The following is a 25,240-nucleotide window of genomic DNA, read 5'->3' on the forward strand; positions in this document are numbered from 1 at the left end:
GTAGGTGTCATTGTTTTCTGCTATCATTTTTGAATGGCACACCTGCTTACAGATTGCATGCACACGTTTTGCTTGAGAGCACATTTTCATTTTTTCCCCCTCTAATAGCATGCCAGTCTTTTGAAGGGGGTGATGGGGCATGTGTCCGGCGCGACGGAAATGTTTCCATCACTTTGGCACGTTTTCACATTTGCATGCAGAGATGATTTTCATACATACTGAGCCACTTTGCTTACACAGATGGGGTCAATTTCACTTTTTCATGCCAGTAATGTAAATAGAAAACAGTTTGGCTGTGCACTTAGTGTGGCTGTTATTGTTTACAATGACAGGGGGTGTGTGGAAGTGGAGTGGGCGTGTTGTATCCGATATCGAATAGCGTGTAACCTGAGCTGGGTGCTAGTGTGACAGGAGGCTCGGAGCCAATTAAATCAGCTTGAAAAGACTTGATCAACTTGGACACAGCAATTCATGATCCTGTTTACACCACCACCACCAGACAATTTGGGGAGATGTAGTTAATTTATGAGAGAACATCAGTCCTCGTCCTGCCGGGTGCAGAACGTGATTGGAATGGGAGGATTGTAGCCAAAACCTTGCAGTTTGTCTAAGAAAGGCACAAGTAGGACCCAAAGAGGGCAAAAAGGAAGGCCGACTCAAGACTGTGTATAAGATGGAAGATGCATAGACTGAAATTCATCATCTCCAGCCACCATTCTGTCATTCAGAAAGGCTTGCCTGAGGAAGAAGAGAGAACGGTCTCATGAAAATACTCAAGTGAGCCTTTTATTGTGCTGAATAAATTCTACAATAATGCATGCCTTCTGCTATCTCTCGTTTCAGTTTTATCCCTCACTTCACAGTTGCAAAGGATTGCTTTTCATAGCACTCCACTCGTTTCAATTTGTCATTGTATTCACCGAGTGCATAATTAATAGGCACTTCAGGTGTTGTGTTTTGGTAGCAAAGAGCAGCATTTAACAAGTGCCGAATGTTTCTGCGATGGCACTAAATCATTCATTCATTTGCTCTGGGTTGCCGTCACAATGAAAACTATCCATTGTTCTTGGTAAATCGGAATAAAATTTTGATTGTCTTGCGCTCTGGAGTCTCTTCACGCTGATTGGTGGCAACTGGACTGTGTTAAAGCTCATTACTGTAAATTCATCTTTATTGTGATGCACGGGCCAGGAAGCTAAGTTAATGGCTGCCTTGAGAGCGCTGGAGAGATTCCCACTCACATAATCAAGAAATACACTTTGATTCTTTTCACTGTCATATGTGTGAATGCACAGTAAGCGTTCTACATATTTCACTATATTTTTTGCGAATCGATGAATGAGGTACACCATGCTCTCATATACGTGTAGCCCTCCCTCCTTCCCTTCTAACCATTAACATAACACTACACTTTTACTCCTTGGGACTCAGCTATTTTTAGCAAAGGTGCGAGTGTGAGGGATACACGCTGCTGTCAACCTGCCAGTGTGTGGAGGCTGGGGTCTTGTCAGTGTGGAGGTGGAACCAGATTCTTCACAGTAGGAATGACACTCAAATCTGGCACGGAGACAAGGCTCACCGTGGAATATGATTAGGACTATTTGGTGTACGATGTTCGTAGACCATATGATGGCAGGGACTGAGCCCTGTGGCAAAAAGTGAAAATATGTGTGGAATTGATCTACTCCTTTAATAGATAATAATTGCCTGTAGATCACACACGATTACAGCAAACCATCCATTCATTCAATTTTTTTGAGCTGCTTACCCTCACAAGGGTCGCGGGCTTGCTGGTGCCTATGGGCAATAGGCGGGGAACATTTATGAATTTACTGTATTTTTAGCCGACATTAGCGGGTTAGCAACAACTAACAACTACTAACTGTAAAGTGCAACCTCTACACAAACGAACACATAAACAGAATAAACACTCATCGCTTACCAAACATAGGCAGTAGTGTGCGTTATCAACATAAATGATAATAAACTATAAATATGAGTTTACGTTGTCATTCACTACGTCACCGTATGAGCCGGATGACTCACAGAGAACGTAAAACAAGAAACGGAAATGCAACGCGACGCGACAAATTAAAAGCATGCATTTCAAAATTAGATAAAAAAAAAAGTGACAAACTAACGCTTGAAGAATTCTTAACATAGTTAGAAACTAATATTACTTAGTTATTTGATGAATACAGTACTGTATAATGTACTTTTTTTTGCTTTTTCATTTTTTTCCATTTTTTGCGAATTTTTTAAAATATTTTTTTATTTTGAAATATTTTTAAATTTTCCTGGAAAAACGCGAAGTACTGACACCGCGAAATCTGAGACCACGAAGTAGGAGGGATCACTGCACAGTACTTCTATGATTATTGTTATTATCATTATTATTATTTCTTTTCCACCCTTAATGAACTTTTGTAAACTTTTGCTGTCTGTAAAATCTTCTCCAGGACATCCTTGCAAAACAGATGTAAATCTCAATGGATTTTCTTTCTGGTTAAATTAAGGTGAAAAAAAAAAAGATTAAGAACAGATTAAAAAAAAAAGAAGACACATTTCTATGTATTTGCAGAGTCCAGCCATTCAATCCCATGCACTTATTTACATACTTTTTAAAAACTAAACCGGCTTGAACTAGCTGATTGAGTAGGAATAATAGGTACGCAATCAAGTAGTACAAATTCATTACACATTTTTAAAATATGGATGAATGGATGGATGGTCATTGTGGGCTGATTTGGTCGGTAGCTATCATGAAACTTAATATTTCATCAGATCAAATATTATCAACATATTTTCATTTAAAGAAATGTGACTGGCTTCATAAAATTATTTAATAGAAAGTTGACTATAATAGGTTTTTTTTCCCCCTCATCATGCTTAGTAGCTTCATAGTGCAAGGCCTCACTGTACTTTGAGACCTCAGTTTAAAAGATGACTGCACTTAACACCTTCAATGCCAGGGACTATTTTCACGTGTTTCAGAGTCCAGACGTTCAATTTCCAGATACTTAGGTATTGATTTAATACTAGTATCTGGGATTTAATGTCCACACTCTTTAAAAAAATTGAAAATATGTCCCTGTCATTGAATGAGTTAGGAAAATTTGAACAGCTGTAAAATTCTAATAGAAGTAAAGAATATTGACCTTGTGTCGAATACAGATTCTCGTTGAAGAAATTTTCTGTGCATTACCTTAAAGACTCATACTGTATATCTTTTCTTGATGTTACTGGCTAGAGTACATTATGAAGCAATACACTTATTAAACATGCAAGCGGTTGTTCATTTACATAAAACCTAGATGCAGTTGATTACAAACAGCTGTTGACAGTCAAATAAATGTAACTCGTAGCTGTGCTGCATGCTAAGATGGTGGTTTGTTGTGCCAAGAGCTGATCCTTTATTCCATTGATTGGCTACCACTTAAAGAAAAAAAAAATATTGAACTGGTCTCCAAATGTACACAATGTGCAATGTCTAAAGGATACATTCAAAATAATGGCTATCTACTAGGTGGTGCTGTGGATTAGGCACTAAACCAATTTTAGACGATATTTACAAAATAATACCTATAGTATGCCGTCCAAAATTGTATGCTTCTATTCTGATGTTCCTATTGATCCAGGACGTATAAAAGCTATTTGAAGAGGTGTGAATACAAGATATGAAATGGAATGCATTTATTGATCTTCATATGGATTTTTATGCCGGACAAGTTGCAGTAAACAATGTGCATTTGACAAATGAGTTTAGACATAGATCATGTTTTGTTTGTTATGTGGGTCACCTGTGTCAATGTGCTTCTGTGAATCCGTTTAACAGGAAGACACTGAATTTTCATTTGTAAAATTATGATATAAAACATTCTGGCCTCATAATTATTTGAATTGTATAATACATATAACATATTTTTTTTAAGTTGAATATGAACACTTTGACAACATTGTGCCAGTTCTGCCATAACTTAACCAAGTACAGGTGTATTGTACTTGATAGTCTCTGCATAGATGAATAGCAGCACCATCATGAACCTGCATGCTTCCTTGTGCCATCTTCAGTGAGGCAAAGTATTATATGCGCACCTCTAGATGTTGGTGTTTGAAGTGTGGTTCTATGAGATCAGCTAAATAAACATATGGCACAAACATATTAGATGAATTCCTGAGCTTTACTGTGGAGAGTTTGACTTGGAGAGTTAGAGTGTAGTGACGATGAAGATAAAGTATAGGGTTTGTATCTGCTCAAAAGGGTCCTTCCTGTTTTTTATCCTCTACAATCTAGGGTCTAGGGTGTTTAACAGTATGGCAGCATCTTGTATTACATCAAGGTAGTGTTGATTAATGGAACAGCTAGGTGATATTGATTCCCAATTGCAAGGAAACGCCCTTATCGAAACTTTGTGGGCACTTTGCAGGCAATGCTGTTCTCTTGAGATCATTTTATGTAAATACAAAGTGCTTTAGCTGGTGAAACCCACATTTACAGAGCAAGATGCAAATGTAATGAACTTTCTCCTTTCCTACTTTGCCGTACGGTATGACCTGACTCGCCGTTGGATTTTTGTAGCAATATTTTCTCGGCTTTGATTTATCATTCACAGACCAGGACTCAGACGTTGTGACGGTGTTTTCTAAACTAATCAGACAGTCCATGCCAACATCCGGACTCTTTATGACTTCCAACATCAAATTTGTCTATTGAGCTCTTAAACTTTCTTGTCATCACAGCATCTTGCTCTGGTGGCAAACATCTTACAGGCGAAAATGCGCTTTTTCGAGTGATTTGATGACCACATTTTCTGTGCATCCTGAAAAAAGTCACAACTTTCCCCTAACAACCGTTACATGTACATACTCTGCATTGTCACCAGGGTTGTGGGTATGCTGGCCAATCACCATCATGATATCACTAATCATCAAGAATTGGTATGATGCAATACAGTATGCTTATTAGCCTTTTTTTTTTTTATTCTTTTGTGTTAACACTAAATACAGAACCTCTTTTTCTCATAATCTTATTTCCTCTTAATTTCAAAGATTATTTTTTCCAACAGGTTTTACTCTCTGAGAAGAGTATATTATAATGATAATTTCCCTCTCCTTGGCCTTCCTTTTACCTTGCATCCCTTTCCTCTCGCACAGGAGTGTCAAACTAATATTTATCGTGGGCCACATTGTTACTGTAGTTTACATCAGAAGGCCGGAATGCCTGTAAAGTAAAATCTTAAGTGTGTTTGTCACACACTTATCTAATTTTGAGGCAAAATGTTCAAAAGAGATATTGGGGACAAAAAAAGGTTGTTATTTTTTTTTTCCTCCCAAGTTTTTAAAAGTTGAAGACAACTTGGCATTATAGCCAGAAAGTTGAGGTCAAATCAGTATTTTGTGCTCCGCATAAATTGATGTGGTGGGCCGGATCAGGCCCCCGGGCCTTGAGTTTGACACCTCTGCTCTAGCGATTCTGAGACGTGTGCTCCTTTACGTCTCTTAGCAGAGTCTAATGCCAGTCTCGGTTGGCTCTTATTAATTCTCTGGTGCTTCTTGAGAATTGTATTTAATCTTTTTGTCTTTTATTGCTATTTTTAGTGTCATCACTACACATGATTGCCCACACACTGGCTGATTAAAAAGGAAGGGAAGCCATAAGGAGAATAGCTTGACTCATCTTGTGGCCTGTTCATGGCTCCAAGGGGAATTATGTCGAGTGGCAGCTGGGGCTTCTCCCACTAAGTTAAGGAGAAAACCTCCAAAGAGGCAAAGCTTCCGAAGTAGCCTGCCTGTTAATTGAAACGCCATACTTGCATCATCGACTTTGTGATAAACTAAGGTTTGGTGAAGAGTATTAAAATTGCAATTGGGCAAACTTACACAAATTATACAATATGTGACTTAAGACTCATTTTGTTTGGGGTTTATTTTTTTTTTTTTTTTGCATTCTCTTTGCTAAAAAATTGCACTGAGAACTAGCTTGTCTGGTTGTTTTTCATAAAGTTCATTTTGCCTCCACAGGGCATCAATATACTAGACCCTTGTAATGCAGAGCCTCCGCCTCCTAGTCCAGCCATGTACCAGCTGGATATTGTCTTAAAGAAAGGAAAAAACCTGGCCATCAGAGATCGCACAGGTAGGGGCTGTATATTTCTTTTTATGGATTTTTTTTCCATTTGTATTTCAATCTTGCTTCCAATCAATCGGGCCTGTGCAGACAAAGTGAAGAAACTGTGTGACATGCTTATCAAAAAACAAAAGTATGATTTACAAATTCAGCTTTATGCAGTTTGCCACCTTCCTGGTGCTGTGCTGAGTTATGATTGAATAACGTGTATATTTTATATTTGTTGTAAAAGTCTTATACTCGCCTTTAACACACCACCATCAAAAGGTTACGTTACATGCATTATATATTTGGTGACAGAAAGTAGACCAGAAATTATTTCATTCATAAATACAGTACAGTACAGTAATCCCTCGCGATTCATCTTTCACGGGTTCGCTGCTTCACGGATATTTTACAGAGTGGGGACTACTTTTACAGCGCATTGTGCTCTGAATCCTGATTTGTTCAGGGGCTTTACTGTTGTCTCGAAATAAAATATTGACGCTGTACTCTATTGGGTTTTCACTGGTCAATTTATTACAAAAGGCAAGAGGATCCAAAAGCTTGCTTCTGTCTCTCCTGTGTCTCTCCTGTGTCCGAGTGGGCTCAGCTCAGTACACAGGTTGCAAACATGCTCGTAAGCACATTGATTGACAGCTTGGTCTTTGGGAGCCAATCACGTGACTCGCAGGCGTGCCGAGAGCAAACGCACACACCGGGTCTGTGTGCCTACATAGAGAACAACGGGGAAATGCACAGCTTTCGAAATCTGACTTTTACCTAGATTTCTTTTGTAATAAATTGAAATTTCAAGTGTATTGTTATGACATAAGAGGCTTCACTTTAATTCGATGTCCGGGCATATCTCTTTCTAAAAATCTTCTTGCTCAGAAAAAGAAAGAGCTCAACAACTACTCATTACAACGTGCGGGTGCAGGACGAGGACGCATAGCTGGGACTGTGAAATACTGTGAAATATAGTGACAATGTTTCCAACTTTGTACTACTATATTAAAATTATTATCTTAAATAAATTTGGGGCTTTAAAACAGGTTTTGATTTTTGGTTTTATTCTATAGTTTAGTGTTGCATTGCAAAATAATAAGAAAAATAAAGCTGGCTACTTCACGGATTTCACTTTGCATGTGTTATTTTTGGAACGTAACCCCCGCCATAAACGAGGGATTACTGTATACATCAGCACACATCAACACTCTCTTGACTAATTGTAGAAGACAATTCATTGAATGCATTATTATCATTATCATCATATAACTGACGGGTTGGAAGGCAGTCTTCAAGTTGTCACAGCGATGAGTTGATTGTGATCACACAGACGATGTTTCTATCAGTGCCTGTTAGTGAAAATGTCAAAATAAATGAAACCCCACCCATATGCAAAATGTGACCGCACTTATCACTAGATTTTCGTTGGCTATAAACATTTAGCCCTCGGTCTCATTATACAGATGTCACCATGACAACAGGTACAAATAAACTATTCCGTATGAAGTTTGCCAGACTACCTTTAAAGTCCAGAGTGTTTGAGCCCCTTGGGACAGCACATACACAGAATATGAGACAGAGTGCTAATTGAAAGTCAATACTCTACGAAATTAAGTTGTCATATTGACTGTATCAATCAATAGTATTTGAAAGGAGCAGTCTACAACACGTGATAATATGATATGGACAGAACAACCTTCACATGTTACTAGCTCGATGCAGTGAATGGATATGTTGGAACTGTTTTTGACAGCTCTAGTTAGTTAAAATATAGTAAAGGTGTGGAGGTCAAACAAAGTTAGCATGTTGGGTGAGCCAATGTATTTCTTGATTTACTAAAAGCCACACTATGATTAATTCATGGTTCCAATATTGTCTGAAATGTTGTTTTGCAAGGAATTTAAATAAGACATTTTATTTTATATATATATATATATATATATATATATATATATATATATATATATATATATATATATATATATATATATATATATATATATATATATATATATATATATATATATATATATATATATATATATATTATTCTAGCAAATTGCCATTTAGACATCAAATGCTGTATATTCAACCAAAGTTGGTATTACCTCTTAATTTGAGTGATTTATATTTAAAATGGCAACGAAAGAAACTGCTTAATATGTTGCGGGGGGTTGATGGCAGAAGTAAAATCTAGCCTATTTTATTCACGTCAGAGGGCGGTCGTTTTGCCACTTGATGTGGCTCAAGTAATGACCAATCATATCTCATCTTATGAATGTCTCATGATCAAACTAGGAACACCGGTGAACTGTAATTTGGTGTTACCTGAGCCCTAAGTAACTGGGATGTCATTTTTAGGAGACGGAATTTGACAAAATGGTCTCCCCCTGATGATGAGATGAATTAAAAACAGGTGGATTTTGCTGCTCAAGTCAAATTTCACAATCACAATACCATTCAGAATGTCGTGTTAAGACTAGTGGAGCCGCATAGAACATATCGCTTAAAAAAAATGACATGACTGATTTCTCCTTAAATACATCAATCGTACAGTTCCGAGTATATATCTTAGCAAGGGGTAATAGTGCGATAGAATGTGCTTTTGCTTTTTTTTCTATTTGTGCAGACTTTTCTAGTGTTTTCTTATGTTCGAAGCAGCATATATAGCAAATCAGTGAAAGTTAATGAGTGAGCACTTTAGAAAATCAACAAAGCAAAGGCATCCGGCTGCATGATTGAATATAAAATAATTGTATTGCGCCTGTCACTACTGGACCATGGAATGACTTGTATTTCAGTTCCGTCCAATATGTCCTACTGCACCTCTTGCATTGTGGGTAATAGGATACCCCTAGTGCTGCAGCCATCTGTCAGTCCTGACATGGCATACACACACTCTTTGAGCCACCCACCGTCTGAGCGAGAGGCTTCTCTGTGTCTGCAGGCACGGAGGAGTATTTTATAGCTACTTTAACCATGATGCTTTACTCGTCGGCTCAAATCCGTCCGTCAACGGCCGCGACGAGTGAAACGTTCTCTATACAATTGATTTTGGAGAGAAGATGCAAATCTGATCATGCAGATACAATGTACACTGTATCTAAATGGTTTCAGTCAAACAGTTGATTTAGTTGAACAAATGAAAGTCTTTTTTTCAGATCTATCATAAGATTTTGTGGTTGATTTACATTCCTGTACTATACAGCGAGAGAATAGTTATTCATTTTGTATCATTGCAAAATTGCACTTATCCTAACAGATAAAACTAATTGGCTGTCTCCAGTATCATGCGCAAATAGAAATGTTGGTCAAATTATCTTTCACCTCTGGAAAATATAACTAAAACTCGTGTAGTTACTGTTGTTGTTTTCAGATCTTTCTTAACAGAGAAAGCTTTGACTTAGTATTACTTAGGAAGTAGTGTCACAGTTTTCAGTTATTTATCTGAAAACTTGGAGGCGGAGGCTCTGCATTACAAGGGTCTTATGATTGGTTTTCAACAAAATAACCATTAATTCATAATAAATTGAGCTACTCATTTTCCCGAAGGTCTATCAAGCCTATTTTAGCACATGATTCAGTGGAAATATAATTACAGTACATCTTCAAATTTCATTAGTTAATATTTTAAGACCATTTTCTTCACTGTGCTGGCATAGGGAGCTATTGATCATGACTATGTAATTGGAATTACAGATTGATGATGAAAATGAAGAAGCTGAATAATTAATATTTGGAATCTTACTGTATTGTTATGTCTTTTGTGAGCCTTGACTCAAAACAATATGCACGATGGGCTAGGTTCTAAGTTTAAACACAATTAGATTAGCAATTAGCAATAGATTGCCAAAATTAAGAAGCTTGGAGGTTTTTTGGGTGTCACTGTAATGCGCCATTTACTGGGACATTGTATTAATGCTGTAAATCAGATTTTCTTTTCTCTGTTTTTTTGTTTTGTTTTGATTATTGGTCACAGACTAGTCTCTTTGTTGTTGTATTGCTGTAAAGTCAACGGAGTGCATCCCTCCGATTGCTGCTCTTGAATTATTCCGGCAGCAATAAACAGTTTTGCTTTATGTGCATTTTCAACTGCTGTCAGGAAGAAGAAGCAGCGGGAAAGGAGCATATATCAAAGGTACTACCAAGGTCTTTGGCCGCGGGTCAGGCAAATGTGCCTGCTGAGTAAATACCTGATGCCAGCTCCCATTTATTTGATTTCAACACATTTATTTCAACTGTTGGGTGATGTTGGGTTTTAATAGCATGTCAGTCAGCGAACAACCACGGTAGTTGTGAAACCCTCAGGTTCAATTGCTTTGAAATACACGCGACATACAGTAGATACTTGTTAGATTTGACGTTTGTGAAAATTTCAAAGATATATAGGTTAGTATGATTTTTTTTTAATATATTAAAAAAACAGTATACAAACAGATGTGTAGGCTTTATGTATCTGGTTTACTTCTTATTGAAGTTTTCTTCCATAACAGCATGTGTGTGTGTTACGAATGAACCTCAGAACTCGGACTGAAATGGGACCCCAAATGGACTGGAGACTTAAAGAACGTTCAATCAAGGTTTAATTCACAAAAAGTGCACGTCCAACTTTGAAGAAAACAAGACAATGCCAAAAGGGAAAAGTACAACTGAAAACTCAGAGCCAAAATGCAAAGTACACACGAAAGTGAGGCACAAAATGTCTAAACCAACAATACGCACCAATGAGCCGACAAAAACTCGGAACATGAAAATACAACCAAAAAACTATGAAGCTGACGAGGAATGGGAATGCAGGTAGGTATCTCTGGGTAGCAACACAACGGATGGCGAGGAATACCCCGGCGTTGTTCTCCTGCTTCGGCCGCACTTAAGGCCCCTGATGACTGAGGAGAGTCAGGTGTGCGGCCGGTGACTCCGCCCTCTCGTGATGGATGAGCAGTTAGCGGGAGACGTGACAGTGTGGAGTAGACAATGCAAACATTTTTCTTTCTAACGGACTGTCTCTTGAGCTGAGTACACACTCGATTCGCCCTTCTACAACATCAGACTTTCCAACTTTCCATTTCAAAGCCTCACCCGACACCACGGCCTGCACTTGTGCTGCTTTCCTTCCGGACCTGAATTGGGTGACTACCATTAACGCCATTCTTAGAAAGATCCAGCAGAAGATGTACTTTCTGTGGCGACTGAGGAAGTGTGCTATTAAATCACATTGGGCACATTTATCATTGTCCGGTATCGCTGCCTACCACAAAAAAGGACAAAAACTATGGACAATAAGGACTGCAGAGAGAATTGTCAGTGGCTCCATACCCACTCTTTTGGACACTGTTAAAGAAACTTAGCTGGATTTACACTGCTGGTTTAAACGCCTAGATCAGTGTGTCCTGCATGTTTTTCAGCTTTCTCTCTCAAACATACCCGTTTCAAATCATTAGAATTATTTTCAAGCTCCAGCAGAGCTTGTTGATGAGCTAATGGTTTAAATCAGGAGTGTTGGGGGGGACAAAACTGGAAAACATGCAGGACACCAGCCCGAATTGCCCACCCCTGGCCTAGATGTCAAGAATTATACGTATTTAAGTGACTGGTATCTGAAATCAGTGCAAACACCCCACACCTGAAAACCCCAAAAGGCACCAGTGAAAGAAGAATAAAGAGTTAGCATCACTCCATGCAGCAGGCCAAGCCTTATTGCTGAACCAGGTCCTGAAAAGAATCAATGAACCCCGTTTTATTCTAGTCTGATGCACTGTTGGTTTTTTTCTCTTTGTTTAGTAGAAGTGCTAGTGAGCATGTTAATAAATTTAAACGAGACTCTATTAACAACTTTTTTCACTGTCAATTTTCATTTTTTGCCCCATTAATGTAGTTTCATATATGAATGAGTGCTGGGTCGGTGCCATGGCGCCACCTACTGACCAGCTGCCTCTGAAAAAAAAAACTGCATGCGCAGACGTTTAAAATGGAAAATTGTGGCTTTTGGGAGTTTGAGGTAGTTAAACACCAGGATATGCATGCTGTTTTGTGGCCAGCGCGAGTTATTAATTGAAACCAGACGGTTGCTTAATGGCTTCCGTTCAGTGTTATCCTTCTACTATAAAAATGTTGTAATTTATTGTATTGCCTCATATCAAATGCCCCAAGAATGCGCTTTATTTTTAATGACTACCTTTATGTTGGTGTTGGTGGTGGATTTGGGGTGAGGAGTGGGAAGGTTTTGGCTTCTAAATTTTCATGCCATATGATGAACATAAAACAAACATAATAATAAATAATAAACATAAAAAATATGGAAAAGCCATGTTGTAAGAGTAACCTATTTCTACTTGCTGCACTTGTTAAGATTAATCCAAACACCTTAGCAGCCACAGATGGCATCTACTCCTCTATAAGGAGTAATATATTTGCTGCTGTTCTTTGCTTTGAAGATACTGATTGAAAGTATAACACCCGAGTGGGAATGCTTTGATAATAGGATTCGCTTCCTCCCCTCGCCATTTCTCTGGTAATCACTTTTGTCACAGTGGATAATGGGGATGAAATCAAACAGACAAACACACCAAAACAACATGCTTCTTTCCCACTGGAATGGCTGCTTAGAGAGTCAAAGAGAACATTGATCTCATTGGTGATATCTCTCAATCGCTTGGGTCATGATCAATCACTGTTTTTTAAATTATAGATTTTATATTCATTATAGTAGCCAGTTTGTGAATTTGTGCATACATTTTCTGTGAAACGTCTTTGGTTTGTTGTGTCGTGACCATGATTTTAATGTGGAATTCCCACCCAAATGAATCTGACGAGCTCCAGATTGCAACCGACTGATGAGAAAACTGCACAGTTTTTTGGAATCAATGATGCACTACCCAGGAGCAAATTAAACAGTTATTTTTATTACCTCAACAAGCTTCTCATTACTTTTGGTCTTCTTGTTACAGTGCTTTTTATGTTTGTAATTCAATGTCTGCCAATGTGTTTCTTCGTACAGTCCTTCATATTAGATTTTTTTTTTCCTTTCCAAATTGCTGCTTAATCTCAGCTACAATTTCATCGCTAAAATTGAAGGATCTTTGGGGGCAGGTTGACTTAGAATCATACAGTTACTTATGAATTGTATTACTAAATGATGAATTTGATTCGTGCTTGCTTTTTATAGAATAACGCTGATATTTTGACGTGTAGTTGAAGCAATGTCCTTTCCTCTGTTTGTGTACTTTCTCTCCCAGGAACCAGTGATCCATATGTGAAGTTCAAGATTGCAGGGAAGGAAGTGTTCAGAAGTAAAACCATCCATAAAAACCTCAATCCAGTATGGGATGAAAGAGCATCTATCCTAGTGGAAAGTCTGAGGGAGCCGCTGTACGTCAAGGTACAACCTTTTTGTCAAGCCTCAAATGTACTATATATGCTTACCTTGAAATGTTTGTTGCAAGTTGAACTAAATACAAATTAACTTTAAATCTGTTAAAACGATGTATTTTGATATTAAAGTTCATGATTGTCCATGCTTACTGTTACACAATATGCCTGTAGGTTTTTGACTATGACTTTGGACTCCAGGATGACTTTATGGGCTCAGCATATCTCTACCTGGAGTCGTTGGAGCATCAGAGGTCAGCTTTCTAGCTTTCATTTTTTTTCTTCCCCGTTCCATATTGTAGCTCACGTCGCGAGCTACTTTTGTTATATTTACATCAGCAAAATTTTGGGTAAACAACCTGTCAAAGAAGGTTTCACCCATTTGTTTTACTTTTACTTCCGTTGTTAAGGAAAAACAAGCCAACAGACAAAATACTACTTTCATTGCGTTACACCAGTCCTTCTCAAAGAGTGGGTCAAGTGCCACTCTTATCAATTAATGTGATCATATTAATGGGTTTTGAAAGAAATCAGTTAAATATTTTAGACCATTTTCTTCAGATTAACATGCTGAAGCTATTTGTGTCTGTAATTTTGCAGATAGGATTGAGTAGAATGTGGACCCAAATGCTAGAAAATGGAGGCAGATGTGCTCAAAAATAATAATTTAAGTATTTTGGCCATTTTTGGGTCATTTTCTTCCACATATTCTTGCAGTATTTTAGATAAGGTATTGTGATAACTAAGTGGTTGTGCCATGTTGAATGTTGACTTATTATACCTATCATATTTGATCTTCTTGTCTATTTGACATTCGTGGTCTTTTTTTCCAAAATAAGTTACACAACAATCACACAGTACTTGAGTTTTTTTTTTTTTTTTTTATTAAATACATTCTTAGTGTTAATGAAGTAAACCTTGGAGGACTCATATTATTTGGAGCAAGAGCATTGCACTTGAGTACAACATTTAGCTACTTGACCTAATTCTGCTTACTTAACCCCCTTACTACATCTTGTGGTTTATCTCTAGTCAGCACATCATCTGCTTTAAATGATTTAAAAAAAAAAAAGAAAAAAAAAGCTATACTGTATGCCCGTTCCATTTACTGCCACTCAGTGGTTGAACAAATAATCTCTTGCTTCCCTCTTGTGGTAAAATTTGGAAGTACCTGCTCTGATACTTTGTATAAAAGGACGCTTGGCGTGAATTCAACCTTTTTTAATGGAATGAACATCATACCAGGCTGTTATCTATTTAAACTAAAATGATCACACCTTGGACATTTTTATAGTATTTTAAATTTATGGAATGAGTATGATATCAGACTTGATCTCTACCTATCTATCTATCTATCTATCTATCTATCTATCTATCTATCTATCTATCTATCTATCTATCTATCTATCTATCTATCTATCTATCTATCTATCTATCTATCTATCTATCTCTCTCTCTCTCTCTCTCTCTCAGCTATATTTAATGCTAGACTCACAGTGTAAGACATAATATTTTAATCAACCATGCACTGAAAACACTGCCCGAATCAATAAAAAATATATTTTTTTTAAATATAAAGAAAATGTAAATAAATAAATATTTTTGGGCGGGTAAATAGTACAAATAATTAAAATTAATTTCTTTCCATTTAATATTAAATTGACCATTTCACTGAGCTTTAAACTGTCTCCATATAATATGCTATTTTAATTTCCTAGAAGTGTTTTGATTGTGTCAAAACCCCTCAATTTTGTATGTTTATGATGGGCTTCTCTGCTGTTAAAGTTTGAGGAAAATACACGACCGTCTTGGAAATTTCTCATAGTACAGTATTTGAAGCTTAATGGTTCATAAACTAGACCAGTTAGACAACAATCGCAATTATTGAAACTTATAGCAAGAGAATGACTTTTGGAATATGTGGCTGAAGTTATTAATATATCGACAACCTATACTGTTACTTTTGATGATTCTTTCTACTGTCTTAATCCAGTAGCATCATACTCTTTTGGCAATTTTTTTTTTTTGGTGCATGCATTTCTTGTATGATGCCTTTGCATTGCTATTCTTTAACATTTTTTATTAAAATGGTATATTTAATTAGGCTTATTCTACACCGTTGCAGGACACTGGATGTTACCCTGGACCTAAAGGACCCACATTATCCAGACCATAATCTCGGCAGCCTGGAACTCTCGGTCACTTTATCTCCGCGAGAGGGGGATGCGAGAGATGCTGTAAGAAAACCTACTTGCTGTTTATCCTCGCTCTGTTGCTTGTGTATTGACCTGAAATTTCTGGCTCCATTCATGCTCAGTTACTTGAAACGCCTGAAATCAGCAAGCGCATATGCACAAGTGCCAATGTAATTAACGTGTCGGTGTAAAAGTTTCATGTTCAAAGAGCACTGGATGTTTGCTCATGCGCTAGATGCTTCCGAGTTGTATTTATTTCTGTTCAATTATTTGTCTGCCTAATTGGACCCCTGCATGTTCGACCCAGAACAAGGGGGGAGTCATGGGGGAAATACTTTATTCCTTTTGATCTGATGTCTTAATTTTGCTACTTATTTAGTTCTGCAGTTCAGAGAGTCCACACTTGACAGAACAAATAAACTCTATTTAGGTTAAGCACCATTTTGGATCCCTCCAACTGTGAAGAACACGAGTACAAGACTGTACTCTTGTGTTTTTGGATGGCGCTATCTGATGCCATTGATTAGGCTTGATAGCTGAGGGAGCGATGCTTTGGGGAGATTATTACTTCTTTGACTCAGTTTCTTCCTAACACGGTACTAACGCATTGAAAACACACATAACCCGCAGTGTGATAATAAATACATGAAAATAGACTTTGTGTATGTTAAATCCTTAACTAAAGAATGGAAGGAAAAAAATACCATTAGTCACTCCACACATGTGGGTGTATTTTTGTTGACTATCAATCTAAAGTGTTGAAAATGTTTTTCCTTTTTCCCGATGAAATGCCAATGTATGACCAAACGTGGGAAATTAAAAAAAAAAAAAAGAATCTTAATAACAAATAAAAAAAGCTTGAATGAGCTGATCAGTGGAATACAGTAGTTTGGATCAATCAAATACGCTAAGGAGTAGTGAATAGGGTAGATTATGTCCTAGTAAGTGAATTTTATTGAGTCAATAATAGGGAATTTTCAGCATTTGCAAAATTTTGGTACATTGAAAATTGTTCCCAAGCTGAATAGAATAATAAACTGAATGTTTTGAATTTCAAATTGGAATGATGAAAATGTGTAATGTAGACTGTTCCTTTGAAATGAATGGTAAATAAATAATGAGGGAAGTCGGACCTCATTGTGGATGAATGAATAACTTGAATGGGGTGAATTATCTCTTTCGCGTATAAACTATAAATATCCGAAACGAGAAAAATGAAAGCACATCTCTTGTGAATTTTTGCAGTATGTTGACGTTAGAATGGTGAAAATCTGGTTTCAATTTTAAAAGGACTAGCATGTCAAAATGCAAGAAAGTAAATTTAATGAAGATGAAGGTGTACAGTACTGCAGAGAAACATGAAAGCCTGTAGCTTTTACCCAACTTTTAGCAGTGAACGGCTGACCCGATTAGTGCCAAGAACCTTGTAAGAAAGTAGCAACCTCCACACAGATCTTTAAAAAAATTTGCCAATATTTGTAAGTTTCCACTCACTCTATAATTGTAAAAAGCTTTTAAAAGTACAAAGAAGGAACATAGCTAGCTTATAAATAAATAAAAGACAACCAAAAGCCAGTCTCTAATGATAATATCAGCATTACTACAATAAAAACATTTTTATATGTGCGCGCATGTTTGTGTTTGACAAGACTTACCAAGGCAAGTCACTCCTGCCTTATTCCCTTGCATGACTGACAAATGCCTCACTCTCCTAATCTAACTCCCCTGCCCCCCCACCCCACCCTGTCACTCAGGTCACAACTAGCCACTGTGAACACCTCACACCGCCTTCCCTTTAACCTGTCCCCCTGCAGCTTCAAGTGGGAGACAGTGGGGGGTGCTGTAATCGCTTTGTCTCATTCACAGACCATGCTTTTGAGAAGGAACTGGAAACGATCTAGTAAGGTAAACTAAAAACGCATGTAAACACCCCCAAACCGACATACTGCACCTCACCTGTGCACTTTTCACTGGTGTCTTGGTACATGGATGTATTGTCTCCTTTCATCTATCTCGCCATCCCTCTGTGCTGTTGCCAACTTTGCTTTCATGCTCGGCGCTGTCATTACTTTATTTTCCACCAGCTGCAATATACTAACATGATTACACAAAACTTTATACTTATGAAACACAGTACGGTAAGTTACAATATATTTTGGATGCATTTCAAAACAATGCGATTTTGCCGTTCATACGTATTTCAACTTTATTTGACTTAATGCAGCGGTGGGAAACCTTTTCAGATTTTGGTTAAATCCAATGAAAATTGTTGGACATTCTACCTTTATGACAAAAAAATATGATTCATCGTGATCAGTTTCTCTGAGAATTTTTTTTTCCAATCTTAGAATTGCATGGCGCACCAATCAATTGTTGAGGTTGCCCACCTCTGGTAGTTTGTTGCAGCTGCTTTGTAAGAAAATAAAGCTCTTATTTTAGTTTTAGGGAGCTTGAAAAAGTAATTTATCTTAAAAAAAAACAAACAAAAACAAAAAACAAAGGTGCTGAATTGAAAAGCATGTAGATTGACAATGCATCATCTTAGAACCTGTTCTGTATCTCCTCTTTTCTTGTGGCTGGTAGGTGATCAGAAAGAGGCATGTTTTCCTTCTGCTTTCACATATTGACTCATGCATGTAATATGTCTGTTTTACATTGCATACAGAAAGTTGAGTTACACTCTTAGTATTATTGACGGGTTCGTTTTAAATTGTCTTGTCAAGTTGTTTCTTGCAGACCTAACTAAGCTTCTATGCTATATGGTTAAAAAATATTGAGATCCCCGTATTCACTGACACACGTTTTCATCCATGTTTTCCTATAGTTCTTGTAAATGTAAATTGTCTCGTAAATTCAGATCACAGAGACAAGAGTTGTTAACGACACGGCCACATTTGAATGATTAATTGTATTTTCGAGTTTGTAAAATGAGACTTATAAGTGCAGAAATTATTATCCCTATACTAGTTTCAGTATGCGGCAAATGTGAATGTCAAGGTATTTGGTTTACGGTATCAATTACTATGACAACTGTGTTATCGACATCGCTGTGGCCCAAAAGATTGGCTTGCAGACCTGAATAAAAGTGAACTAAGCAAAACGAAAACAGTGGGACAAAACAATGTGGCTGGCGAAATCCATGGGGACTTCGTACGCAAGGGTCAAAATTTATATATAAATATATCCAAACGCTTGTTTTGTAAGTTGTGGATGGACGGCTGGATTGATGGACTGACTGTAGCTTTATATGGCATGTTGTAGTTGTAAAATAAAGCCCTCCATCCATTTTTCATCTATTGCTTTATCCGGAGTCAGTTTGCGGGGCAGCAGCTTCAGTAGGGAAGGCCAGACTTCCCTCTCCCTGGCCACTTCGTCCAGCTCCTCTGGGCGGATCCCCAAACATTCTCAGGTCAACTGAGAGACATAGTCTCTCCCGCATGTCCTGGGTCGTCCCTGAAACCGCCTCCTGGTGGAACATGCCTGGAACATCTCACCTGGGAGGCATCCAGGAAGCATCCTGACCAGATGCTTGAGTCGCCTCTGCTGGCTCCTACTTCAAGTCCCTTGCGGATGCCCGACTTTCTCACCCTTTTTCTATGAGGAAGCCCAGACACCTCTGCGAAGAAAACCGGCAGCTTGTATCCAGTTGTTATATGATAGACAGGGGGTTCATGCTGAATGCCAAATCATGTCACCGGGCATCGTTCTAGCCATGCAAAAAATTCCAAGAGAAAACGGAAATGGTAAAAAAAAAGTTTGTTACCTCACCATGATTGAGAAGTACAGGCTAAAGTTCTCATTTATAGAGGTTGTCTTAATAATGTTGTCCACATATTGCGCATACATTTTAGGGATAAACTAACAGATAAGGCTTCAGATAATGCATCTACTTCCTTCCTCTTGATGAACAATTTCGAGACACAGATACATATTTGGAGAGTGCCGGTTGAAACTGGGCAGACGTCCTGCTGTATCGCGCCTTTGAAGTCTGCGAACTGGGCCACCCCGCCTGCGAGCCGGGAATACGCGCAAACACTAACGAACTTGCTTCCCCTCCCAGAAAAGGCGCTGCTCTTGACTCCCTCCCTGCCTTTTTGCTTGGCTGCACACAGAGCACGGTTTTATTTTTACACAAACTATTTTTTTAATGAAGCCATGAACATATATTAGAAGATGCAAACTCTTCAAGAAATAGTTTGCGATAGTAATTATGAGTCAGAGGCAGATTAAATCCAGGTCTCCATCTTCAGCACTAGGCAATTTCTTTTTTTGGCACTTCAAACATGTTTTCTCCTCCAAAGGGCTTATAAAAGTTGAACTGTGTGCGAATATTATTAAAGTAGATTTGTTTCGAGACTTCCAGTCCCCTGAACATCACATGATCGCTCTCCTGCTGTGCTCTGGCACAGAGATACAGATTCCCAAAGAAAATAGCCCTTCTTTTTTCCAGCAACCGCAACTATGTAGTACTTGCGAAACCATAAACGTTGTTGCTCGAGTACAACGTAACGGCGACCTCCGGTCATTAGCATACGCTGCCACGTAGCGTAATTTCAGTTGTACAAACCGGCAGACATGGATGTAGCTGCATGGGAGGTTAGCTGAACGGCGATGAGCCATCGCAGTGTTTAATGTCTGGAGAATAGAAATTAAGAGGCTCCGTCTCCAGATCAAAGGGTTGCGCTTGTGCGGCAGGGTTTGTTCGGAGTTTAATGAAATTCATCTGCAAAACAAAAGCTATGCTAATAAATTCGTCCTAACAAGGAAGAAGATGGATGAAAAGAGGGGGAGGGAGGCATTTGTTGCGGTGAAGGATATTGTAATGATTCAAAGAGAGGTTAAATAGGCCTGTAAGTGGTGAGAAAACAGACTTAAATAGGTTGGCTCGTCACTTTAGAAGATGGACTGCTAAAATTAAAAATGTTAGTTGCTGTTGGGTTTCAAGCCTATTCTGGATTAGACAGCCAAACGAATGCTTGCATTTCCTCTTATTTTTCATTGTCACTGTTATGCTGCTGACCCCGAACATGTTACGCTGCAAAAAAAATGGATGTCAGGTTTAAAATGCAAAAAGGTCATTTAGGTTGATGATTTCATAGTGTATTCAAGTGATTTCCTGTGTGTTTTCATGTTCTTCATTGTTATTTGCCGTTTCCCTGTCAATAAAATGCCTCAAGTCTGTGTGCTAATATATGTATGGATTTGTTTGTGTGGTTGTGTGTACGCGCATGGCCCATGGTTGCGTGAATGTGTGTCTTCTCACGACAGTGTCAGAGTATGCGGCTGTCAGATGTACACAGAAAAGCTCAGCTGTGGCGGGGCATTGTCAGCATCAGTCTAATCGAAGGTCGCGGCCTCCAGCCCATGGATGACAATGGTCGAAGTGACCCCTATGTCAAATTTAGGATGGGCCACCAAAAGTACAAGAGCAAGGTACTGGGCAATAACTCAAGTAAGTCATATATGTCATCGACATTTCTGATTCGTCGCATTGCTTTTTCGTTTGTGCACTTAAGACAATTCCCAAAACTCTGAATCCTCAATGGAGGGAACAGTTTGACTTCCACATGTATGAAGAGCAAGGAGGCTACGTGGACATTACAGTCTGGGACAAAGATGCTGGCAAGAAGGATGACTTCATGGGAAGGTACGAGGCTCTTTTGAGCTCTCCTGAGATTTTAATCTGTTGCTCTACCCAGACCTTGTACAAATACAAAGTGCTGTCCAAATATGGCTGGATTGCTCAACGTATTTGCTCACCGGCCATATGAACTCAAAATTCTTAATTCATAGATTTTTTTTTTTTCTTTAATGAGGTCAATCCACCATTTGGAACCTATTTCAGCTCCAGCTCTTCTGGGTAGACTTTCCACAAGGTTTAGAAATGTGTTTTGGGAACATTTGTGACCTTTCTTTGTAAAAGCATATTTGGGAGGTCGCACACTGATGTTGGGCGAAAAGCCCTGGCTCTCATTCTCTGCTCTCATTCATCCCAAAGGTCTTCGATCGGGTTGAGATCAAGTTCATCCACACTAAACTCTCTCATCTGTGTTTTTATGGCTATGTAGCAGAAAAGGGCCAGCCCCAAACTCTCCCCACAATATTAGGAGCATGGAACTGTTTATAATCTCTTTTGATATGATGAATCATTCAGGTTCTATCCATTAATGGGACTATACTGTATTCTGGACACTTCCACAATCTTATTTTGAAAACACAAATTTGATGAAATGATTTCATCACAGCTTGTTTGTATGTCCTTCAGGTGTACAATCGACCTGTCCCTCCTCAGCAAAGAACACACACACAAGCTGGAGTTGCCACTAGAGGAAGGCGAAGGTGTGTTGGTGATGCTGGTCACGCTCACGGCTTCTGCTGCCGTCTCCATCTCAGACCTGTCAGTTAATGTGCTGGATGACCCACACGAACGACATCAGATCAAGCAAAGATATGTAAGTTTTTCTTGTTTTTTTTTGCCCAAGTTCTTTTGTATTAATCATATTAGGATGGGAAAGGACAATAAGCATTTTACTCAATTATAATGACTCAATCATCAATATTGATTTAAGTCATTCATCCCAAATGATAAAGAATATATGCTTGAGTATTATTTGTCTGTCTACAAGTGTTGCTACCCCCTATTCACATATGCCTTACTTAACCTGTGGAGGCTTTTTTTTTTTTTTTTAAACACAAGAATTAATACTGTACTTTATTTATTTTACTTTCACCACACAAAATGTTCAGGGGAAACATACCTATCCATATATATTCAGCCCCATCTCTCCTTTGGACAATCAAAGTAAAAACAAAATGGGCAAAAACCACTAACGAGTTAAAATGCTAGTTCACGATCATGTATGTTATAATTGTCATTCGTTTGCCACTTTATGACATTGCCCATATTAGCATTAAAATTAAGTGGTTGTTCTAAATACCACACAGTGTTCTAAATATATATATATATATATATATATATATATATATATATATATATATATATATATATATATATATATATATATATATATATATATATATATATATATATATATATATATATATATTTTTTTTTTTTTTTTTTTTTTTTTTTTTGCTTGTTGTAAATTGAGCTGAAAGGACTGGCGCCACTATATCCTGAAATAATGATGATCTTGTTACAATCGAGTCACAAATGTATCAATCGAGTCACAAATGTATCCAATGTGAAATATGGAAATGTTTAGTCGGGTTTATTTTACGGAAGAAATGGCAAGCATTGGACATACATTAATTGGACCTTCTAGCATCTAGAGGAAAAGCATTTAATTTTATTACCTGTCATTATAAGTCAGTGCAATGGATTGATAAAAAAAGTTCATTATTTGATGTAAATAAATCACATTTCTCAGGCTGATTGAGTAAAACTGGAAAAGTAATGTAGAACCCCACTGCATTTTTTTTTCAGTAGTCTTTATTTTGGTGAGTGTGACATTATGCCTAGCGTGTGAGCGGGTGGCTCAAAAAAAATGTTCAGAATATTCTTTAACCTTCTTAACCCTGGAGAGCCTTGTCATTGGTTGGCCGCGGGAAGCCTCCGCACTGCAACAGTGGCGCCTGATCAGAGGGGGGAGCTCGATGACCGAGAAAGCCACTATGGCCCTCGGCGCTCACAAAATGGGGATGCGGAGCGTGTGTGTAATAGGGGGCGAGAGGTAAAGGCTGAGGGTTGCACTGGAAGGGAAGCCGTGTAAAATGAAAAGAAAAAGCTATTTCACCTCTCTCACAACTTGCGCAGACCCCGTTTTTCTGCTCGGCTGAAGGCCCAATTTTCTTTCCTCCCTTTTCCGACTTTTGTTTTCCCCAGCCACCCTCTCGCCACCAAACTTCCCATCACAGTACCTCACTTAGCATCATCATCTCTTTGTCCGTCCCCGATGCGGCCCTCCCATTACATGACCAAATAGAAAATGGAGGCTCTCCACCCGTTAAAATAATTGCACATCCTTTTCCGACAAAAGCTCTCTTTTCGTAATAAAATTGAATAAAGATGTTTCTTATTAAAGAGGGCTGATAAGATTTAAGTAGCACCATTAATATAAAAGAGGTCTGTTCAAAGACCACTAATCAGTCCTGTCCAAATCTGTCCTCCATTTTTAATCTTCTGATAAAACACACACATTCATCGGCATTATGTAATGACTCGGATGAATGTGTCTTGAACTTATTTGAAACATGCGTGTAGATAATTAGATTTGAACTTAAACTATCAACGTGACATTAGGTGTGCTTGTGAGTGCGAACGGTTGTTTCTCCCCGCGATTGGCTGGCAACCAGCCCAAGGTGTCCCCCATCAATAGGCACCAGGCAGACAGCAACCCCAAGTGAGGATGGATGGATGCAATGTAATCTGAACTACTTTTTTGTACAATCCACACACAGCATGTACCTAGAGTAACTTTACCACAAGGTGTTTGTAAGATACTTACACTTGTATTTTCACCACAAACTACTTAAAATGCAGCCAGCAGCATTGCTATATGCAACATGATGCAATGCACTCACTTAATGACAATTGCCTTGGATCTGCTATTGCTCACTGTAACCTTTCCTTCATCGCTAATTACTGCTTCCCAGACGTGCGGGGAGACAGCCCGAACAGGAGCGGGAGAGATTTATGTATTATGATGGCAAAGGAGCACACACACTAATGGCTCTTAATGGGCCTGGGGTGGTCACGAGAAGTTGTGGATGGGGGGGAATGCTGTGACCTCTTCTTAAGAGCGGTGGCACCTCTCCGCGTCTACCTACACACACGGGTTAGGATAAAGGACACAAGCAGACAGACGGTCACATAACAAACTGAAAGACAGACAGAATATGGGAAACTATTATACCCGCTCCATAATGAATAATGAGTATTGCATCATTGGTTGTATATGACAAAGCAGCAGCTCTTATTTGATTCTACCAGCTATATCTTTAGGTAAACTGTCCACAAGAAGGGGGATATGTAGTTGCTCCTTACTTTAGATGTTTCGGAGCTGCTGTCCATCAAAGGACTCAGCTACTATTGCTAATGCCGACTAGATTGCGTGATACTTACTTGCGTGTGCTGAGACATATTGCCGGCTCATAGTTTGAGCTCACCAATTAGCACTCTGCTCTCTCAGGTGCCCCCCTCCCAGGAAAGAACAAAAAACAAAAAAACAACAACAACAAAGATTGTGAGGAGGTTGGCTGTTGCAAAAGAAAATCTTGGATCAAAACATGCCAGCTGTAAGTGCACATGTGGACAAACAATTATTCACTCTGACATTCACTCCTCTTTTAATTTACAGTGGTTTATATTTAAAAAAATAGCATTTGTGCGTATATATATATATATATATATATATATATATATATATATATATATATATATATATATATATATATATATATATATATATATATGTGTATATATATATGTTTGTATATACTGTATATATATATATATATATATATATATATATATATATATATATATATATATACTGTATATATATATATATGTATATACTGTATATATATATATATATAT

At 38.1% G+C, this 25,240-nt stretch overlaps 1 protein-coding gene across 8 annotated transcripts in view; it reads left to right on the forward strand.

The window, feature by feature from the left end:
• LOC148429437 (multiple C2 and transmembrane domain-containing protein 1-like) overlaps nucleotides 1-25,240 on the forward strand; it is a 104,857-nt gene that overhangs the window by 14,091 nt on the left and 65,526 nt on the right. For 6 of the 8 annotated variants that reach the window (XM_088417652.1, XM_088417677.1, XM_088417683.1 and 3 more), the window contains exons 2-9: nucleotides 6,022-6,136; nucleotides 13,351-13,493; nucleotides 13,658-13,737; nucleotides 15,609-15,720; nucleotides 17,545-17,583; nucleotides 20,947-21,111; nucleotides 21,195-21,325; nucleotides 21,944-22,130. In XM_088417652.1, coding sequence (XP_088273778.1) covers nucleotides 6,022-6,136; nucleotides 13,351-13,493; nucleotides 13,658-13,737; nucleotides 15,609-15,720; nucleotides 17,545-17,583; nucleotides 20,947-21,111; nucleotides 21,195-21,325; nucleotides 21,944-22,130 — 972 coding nt within the window. The remainder of the gene's footprint in view (nucleotides 1-6,021; nucleotides 6,137-13,350; nucleotides 13,494-13,657; nucleotides 13,738-15,608; nucleotides 15,721-17,544; nucleotides 17,584-20,946; nucleotides 21,112-21,194; nucleotides 21,326-21,943; nucleotides 22,131-25,240) is intronic. The other 2 variants (XM_088417661.1, XM_088417707.1) reach the window with 1 other exon arrangement.

The sequence above is a fragment of the Hippichthys cyanospilos genome, chromosome 1, assembly GCF_059441005.1.
Source record: "Hippichthys cyanospilos isolate Australia breed blue-spotted pipefish chromosome 1, RoL_Hcya_1.0, whole genome shotgun sequence".
Lineage (NCBI taxonomy): Eukaryota > Metazoa > Chordata > Actinopteri > Syngnathiformes > Syngnathidae > Hippichthys > Hippichthys cyanospilos.